Source organism: Benincasa hispida, chromosome 9, assembly GCF_009727055.1.
Source record: "Benincasa hispida cultivar B227 chromosome 9, ASM972705v1, whole genome shotgun sequence".
NCBI lineage: Eukaryota > Viridiplantae > Streptophyta > Magnoliopsida > Cucurbitales > Cucurbitaceae > Benincasa > Benincasa hispida.
This window is the reverse complement of record NC_052357.1, coordinates 9,577,216-9,583,797: the sequence shown is the minus strand read 5'-3', so window position 1 is coordinate 9,583,797 and position 6,582 is coordinate 9,577,216. Positions and strand designations below refer to the sequence as shown.

Here is a 6,582-nt window from a genome sequence, read left to right as displayed (position 1 = left end):
AGATTCGTGTAAAACGTATTTCTTGGCAAATGACCTCTTATTTGTCATGGTTGAGGAGTGTCCTCAAGTCCCGACCCTTGATGCATCGCGAAGTGTTCGCAATGCATATGAGATGTGGATGAAGGCTAATTTGTTGGCCCAACTTCACATTTTAGCTAACATACCTGATGTTTTGGCCAAAAAAGTTAAGAACATGGTTATTACACACGAGATTATGGACTCACTGCAAGATTATTTTGAACGTCAGTTCTTACTTTTTGAGCATAAAGGGATGGATGACAAAACCAGTAGTGTCAGTTGTTCTGACACTGATGGCCCTACTCTCCAAAAGAGGAGAAAAGACAGTAAATCTGATTTATTGGTCTTGGAGACGTGTTTGGTAGAGAATGATGATTTTTCCTAGATCTTAGATTCGGGTGCTACCAATCATGTCTGTTCTTCTTAACAAGGATTCAGTTCCTGGCAAACGTTGCCATAGGGAGAGATGACTCTACGAGTCGACACTAGTGAGGTTCAGTTGTTGCTATAGGTAGGCTGAAGTTATTTGTTGACAAGAAACGTTATCTGTTACTGGATAAAGTTTTTGTAGTTCCTCATATTAAGACGAACTTAATCTCGGTTTCTTGTCTCATTGAACAAGGGTACATTGTCTCGTTTTCTGAGAATAAAGTGTTTATTTTCAAGAATGGAACGAAGATTGGTTATGATTCAATGGAAAATAACTTATATGTACTAAGGCCTTTAGTCATAAAAGCCTTGTTTCACACTAAAATGTTCAGTACGACAACAATAGCTAAAAGAACAAAGGTTTCTCCTAAGGAAAACGCCCATCTTTGGCATCTCATGTTAGGTCACATCAACCACAATATGATTGAGAAGTTGGTGAAAAGTGGACTTCTAAAGAATTTAGAAGAAAATTCTTTGCCAGTATGTGAATCATGCCTTGAAGGCAAGATGACCAAACGACCTTTTACTGGAAAAGGTTATAGAGCCAAGGAAGCCTTGGAGCTTGTACGTTCAGACCTCTGTGGTCCAATGAATGTTAGAGCTCGGGGTGGGTATGAATATTCCATCTCTTTCATAGATGATTATTCAAGGTTCAGGCATCTCTACCTAATGCAATGTAATTCTGAAGCCCTTGACAAGTTCAAGGAGTATAAGGCTGATGTGAGGTAAGAAGATAAGAACATTACGATCTGATTGTGGTGGAGAGTATATGATCCTCCAATTCCAGAACTATATGATAGAAGATGGGATTGCATCCCAACTCTCGGCTTCTGGTACACCTCAGCAGAATGATGTATCAGAAAGGAGAAACAAAACCTTGTTGGATATGGTTCGGTCTATGATGAGTTATGTTTTCTCAACTTCGATACATGGAACACATTACTAATACGAGTTAGCTCTGAAGTTAATTGTAATTTATATGCTGCCGAGCTAACTCGTTCTATAATCTCGTAAGGTCCGATGTATCGTGGACTCTGTTTCCCTTTTTTTTAATACCTAAGTATTCCTTTCCATGGAGATAACCGAAGGAATACTTGGTCTCCAACATCAAATTCTAAATCTCTCCTTCGTTTATCAGCACAAATTTTCTATCTCTCTCATGCTGTGTTCGAGTTTTCCCTGATAAGCTTCACAGTATCTAATATCTGCTGCACCAAATCTGGACCCAATAGTTCCCATGCTTCAATTTCATTCCAACATATCGGGGTCCTGCATGGTCTGCCATACGGTGCTTTGTACGGAGCCATGCCTATGCTCGAGTGATAACTGTTGTTATACGCAAACTCAATTAATGGCAGTTGCGTATCCCAACTTCCTTTAAACTGCAGAACACATGTTTTCAACATGTCTTCCAGTGTTTATAGTGTCTGCTTTGACTGACCATCCGCCGGTGGATGAAAAGTTGTACTAAAATGTAGTTTGGTACCTGATGCGTTATTTTATGAAGTGAAAATATGGAATGAAATGCGGTGATGGAAGTGTATAAACTTGGGAAAAACAATGGAATCCAAGTATAAACCCCACTGAGTTTCCCAGTAAGTCCAGGGTCGAACTTAGGAACTTGGGAAAAACAGTATGCGGTGATAATTTTCAAGAAGACTTTGCGGTAACCAAGAAATAAAATAGTTGTTTGGGTTGTTGTTTGCGATAATAAAATAAATGAATGCGACGGATTTGAGAAAAGTTTGATTATCTGGTAGATACACTGAGTATGCAGAGGAACGGGTTGAGAAGGTCTTTCGCTAGCATTTCCTCGGAATGCATCAAACTATGCGATCATGCTACACTCATGCGACAGTAGATCATTTTCCAATGCAAATGCGGTGCTCCTAGTTCTAGAACGCATGTGTTGAATGTAACAATGTGCATAGAGCTTATTCCTAAGTCTCTACTCTTTTCCTATGCGATGATGCAAGATGCACACAAAGACAAGGTGATTGCACACAATCATATCCTATCTCTAGGATGCATGCGATGCGTTAATAGAAAACAGTGCTTATTTCTAAGCTTCTATCTCTTGATTATGTGTTCTAATTTGACTCTCCCGAGCCTAGATTCTAACCTGACTTTTCCAAGCCTAGATCCTGTCCTTAGACTACCCTCCCAAGTATCTCTAATGGACGAATGAACCATACATAATACAAGATAATCGCATAGAGTGAATATCCCTAGTTAAGGTAGCTAAATACTTCTAAACCCATTCAACAAATTTAGCTACTCATGCATAATAAACAGAGAGTGAACAGATATAAAGAAGTAAATTCCATTTCTATTGATGAGTTTAAGTAAACAACAATGGAAGATAAGGATAGAGAGCCTAGTAGCAATCCCTTGCTTCTAAAGGATTTTACATTGTCAACTCTATTCTGTTCAAAAGATATTCCTACTTCCACAGGAGCTGTACAGGAATCAAAGAATTTTGATTAACTTACAAAATAATAAAAGAAAAGTGCATGAGTTAAAATTCGCACTATGCTTCCAATAAACACAGATACATTTTTGCCAAGGACGGGCAACACGCATACATCCCTGCAGCACACCCCTTACCTAAACACATTTCTAGAGGATACCTCAACATGGTGCATTTAACTAAGGTCGGGCAAAGGACGTATACGTGCGCAACACACCCCTCAACTCAATGCATTTGGGTGTACTAGACGCATATCTTTTCTTATTTCCACTTACTACACCCATCCTCTCATTTCAGTTTATTTTCCTCTCTTCATAATTTATCCAAAATGCAAGTCGTAAAGACCTTGCGGTAATTTATCTCAACCTTCACAAAATTATACGACCGTTGCTACTACATTTAAAGTATGGGAACCTATACGAAATTAAATTGTCAAAACATTAAAGACTAACCCTACTACACAATCATTATGGAATTAAGAAAACTGTAAAAGAAAGCAGTAAAGAAAGCAAGTAAACATAGATAGAAAGGCCGATTGAAAGAAGGTCTTAGAGTTACTGCAATCGCTTTCCCTGCAAGTGGTCTAATCTTGCTTGCCCAAGTCAATGGTATCCATGTGGTGATTAAAATCACCTCCATAGTAGGGCTTGATCCGCCAACCATTGACTTTGAATGCGCTGCTCCCGTCTAAAGTCGTTAATTCCATTGCTCCATGAGGAAAGATTGTCTTGATTCGAAATGGCCCCGACCAGCAAGACTTCAATTTTCCCGAGAATAATCGCAAACGTGCATTAAATAACAATACCTATTGACCTTCGATGAATGTCCGATCATTGATGCGGTCATCGTGACATTTCTTCGTTTTCTCCTTATATATCTTGGCATTTTCATAAGCATCCCTTTGCCATTCGACCAGCTGATTCAATTGCAGCTTCTGGACTTTCCCCGTTCTGGCTAAATCATACTTCAGCTTCTTGCAAGCCCACATCGCCTTGTGTTCCAACTCAAGTGGTAGATGACAAGCTTTCCCGAAGACCAGAGCATACGGAGACATACCAATTGGTGTTTTGTAGGCAGTCTTGTAAGCCCATAGCGCTTCATCAAGCTTAGGTGACCAATCCCTCCTGGCAGTATTAATTACCTTCTCCAAGATAGTTTTGATCTCTCTGTTAGAAATCTCTGTCTGCCCATTAGTCTGTGGGTGATAAGCATTTGCAACTCAATGGCTGACGTTGAATTTAGTAAACAGGTTAGCAATTACGCGGTTAATAAAGTGAGAGCCCTCATTGCTGATTAAAGCCCGTGGCATCCCATATCGAGCGAAAATGTTTTTCTTCAGAAACTTCGCCACAGTGGCTACATCATTCTTGGCACATGCAATGACCTCAACCCATTTTGATACATAATCAACCGTAACTAGAATATATTAATGACCTTCGGATGGTGGAAATGGGCCCATGAAGTCAATTCCCCAAACATCGAATAATTTAACTTCTAAAATTGACGTCAATGGCGTTTCATTTCTTTTAGACATAGTCCCTGTTCTTTGACATCTATCACATTGTTGCGAATGGTTGTGTCCAATTGGGCGCAATCAAAATTGGTGGGGAGATTAATGCTTCTTTTAAGGTGTTAAATGCCTTGGTGCAGTCGTCATCAAAATTATACTCGCAGTCAGCTTCTAGTAGCGCACTTAAGGGTCATGCGATCTGGGAAAAGTTACGAATAAACTTTCTATAAAATCCCTCGTGTCCCAGAAAGCTCCTAAGTGTCTTTACATTCACGGGTAGGGGTAATTTGGAAATTACGTCAATTTTTGCTTGATCGACTTCCAATCCTGCCTTGGAGATTTTGTGACCTAGAACTATTCATTCTTCCACCATAAAGTGGCATTTCTCCCAGTTCAAGACGAGATTTGTTGCCACACATCCTTTCAAGACTTTTTCGAGATTAGTCAAACAGGAGTCATAATTACTACCAAAGACTGAGAAATCATCCATGAATACCTCGACTAACTCCTCGAAGTAATCTGAAAATATGGCCATCATGCAACATTGGAAAGTGCCTGATGCATTACAGAGTCCAAATGGCATGCGTCGGAATGCGAACGTACCAAATGGGCATGTGAAGGTTGTCTTGTCTTGGTCCTTTGGCGCAATTGCTATTTGGTTATACCTGAATAGCCATCAAGAAAACAAAAAAAATCATTCCCAACAAGTCTATCTAACATCTGATCGATGAACGGGAGTGGAAAGTAGTCCTTTTTAGTGGCCAAATTCAATTTGTGATAATCCATGCAGATTCTCCATCTCGTAGTTGTCCTTGTGGGAACTAATTCATTCTTGTCATTAGTGATGACTGTCATCCCCCCTTTCTTCGGAACACATTGCACTGGGCTCAATCAACTATTATCAGATATCGGGTAGATGACACCGGCATCCAGCCACTTTACTATTTCATTCTTTACAACCTCCTTCATGGCAGGGTTCAAGCGGCGTTGCCTTTCTACTAATCCATTCTTTCCTTTTTCCAGACGAATCTTATGCATGCAATACGAGGGACTGATTCCTCGAATGTTTGCCAAGGTCCATCCTAAGGCTTTTGCGTTATTTCTTATAATCCGGATGAGAGCATCTTCTTTCTCCTTACTTAATGATGTAGAAATAATAATTGGTAACGTGTCGTTACTCCCTAAGTAAGCATACTTTAAGTGCACTGGCAACGACTTTAACTCCAACACAGGAGGCTCTTCTAAAGATGGCTTAATGCGCTGCGTTGTTCGTTTAGATAACTTGAGTGGTTCGAAATTAGATTCAGCGTGAATTTCGGCGCAGTCCTCCTCCTATATTGTACCGCCTTCCAATTCTTCCTTCTCCATTTCCTTTAGGGGTTTGTGCCACTATTCTTCCTGTAGTTCTTCGATATATTGGTAGTTCTCTATATCTCCTGGGTAGTTCAACGTATTGAGTACGTTGAACTTTACTTCTTGATCATCGACCCAGATGGTCAATTCTTCTTTCTGCACATCGATCAATGCTCGCCCTGTGGCGAGAAATGGGCGTCCCAGGATGATAGGAATTTCTCTATCTGCCTCATAATCCAATATAACAAAATCTGCGGGAAAGATAAACTTGTCCACTTGCACGAGAACATCTTCTATCTGGCCCTTCGGAAGTTTTATAGATCTATCGGCTAGCTGTAATGTGATCATGGTTGGCATGGCTTCGTCGATGTCCAGCTTCTTAAAAATTGACAAGGGCATAAAATTTATGCTCGCCCCTAAATCACATAGTGCGTTTCCGACCATCTTCCATCCTATGGTGCAGGGTAATGTAAAAGTCCCAAGATCCTTCATTTTCGCAGGGAGATTGTTTTGAAACAAAGCGCTACACTTATATGTTAGTGCAACTATTTCATTTTCCCCAATCTTTCTCTTGTTGGCGAGAATATCCTTGAGAAATTTCACATATCTCGGCATCTGCTCTAATGCCTCTATTAAGGGAATATTAATATGTAGCTGTCGAAGAACGTCCAGGAACCTCTTATCGTCTTTCTTTTTCAGCCTGGACGGGAAAGGTGGAGGATCCTGTGCTGCTTGGTGAGGTCCTGTGCTTGCTGTGTGTCATTGATTGGAGGTCGCGTTGATTGAGAATTCAAGTCTTGAG

General features: G+C 40.3%; 2 protein-coding genes across 2 annotated transcripts; both read right to left on the bottom strand.

Annotated features, from left to right (window-relative positions):
- Positions 1-3,722: 3,722 nt before the first annotated feature.
- Positions 3,723-5,010, bottom strand: LOC120084517. The gene is made up of 2 exons (XM_039040311.1): positions 4,924-5,010; positions 3,723-4,058 (listed from the first exon to the last, which is right to left on the bottom strand). The coding sequence occupies exons 1-2, from the start codon at positions 5,008-5,010 to the stop codon at positions 3,723-3,725; spliced, it is 423 nt and encodes a 140-aa protein (XP_038896239.1).
- An 806-nt stretch (positions 5,011-5,816) lies between these two features.
- Positions 5,817-6,272, bottom strand: LOC120084516. The gene has a single exon (XM_039040310.1). The coding sequence runs from the start codon at positions 6,270-6,272 to the stop codon at positions 5,817-5,819; it is 456 nt and encodes a 151-aa protein (XP_038896238.1).
- Between the last annotated feature and the right edge of the window lie 310 nt (positions 6,273-6,582).

Coding starts and splice junctions, on each gene's coding strand:
- LOC120084517 (XM_039040311.1), bottom strand. CDS start 5,010: ATGCCATTTGGACTCTGTAATGCATCAGGCACTTTCCAATGTTGCATG. Junction 4,059..4,923: donor ACTTCGAGGAGTTAGTCGAG/GTATTCATGGAT, acceptor ATCTTGGAGAAG/GTAATTAATACTGCCAGGAG.
- LOC120084516 (XM_039040310.1), bottom strand. CDS start 6,272: ATGAAGGATCTTGGGACTTTTACATTACCCTGCACCATAGGATGGAAG.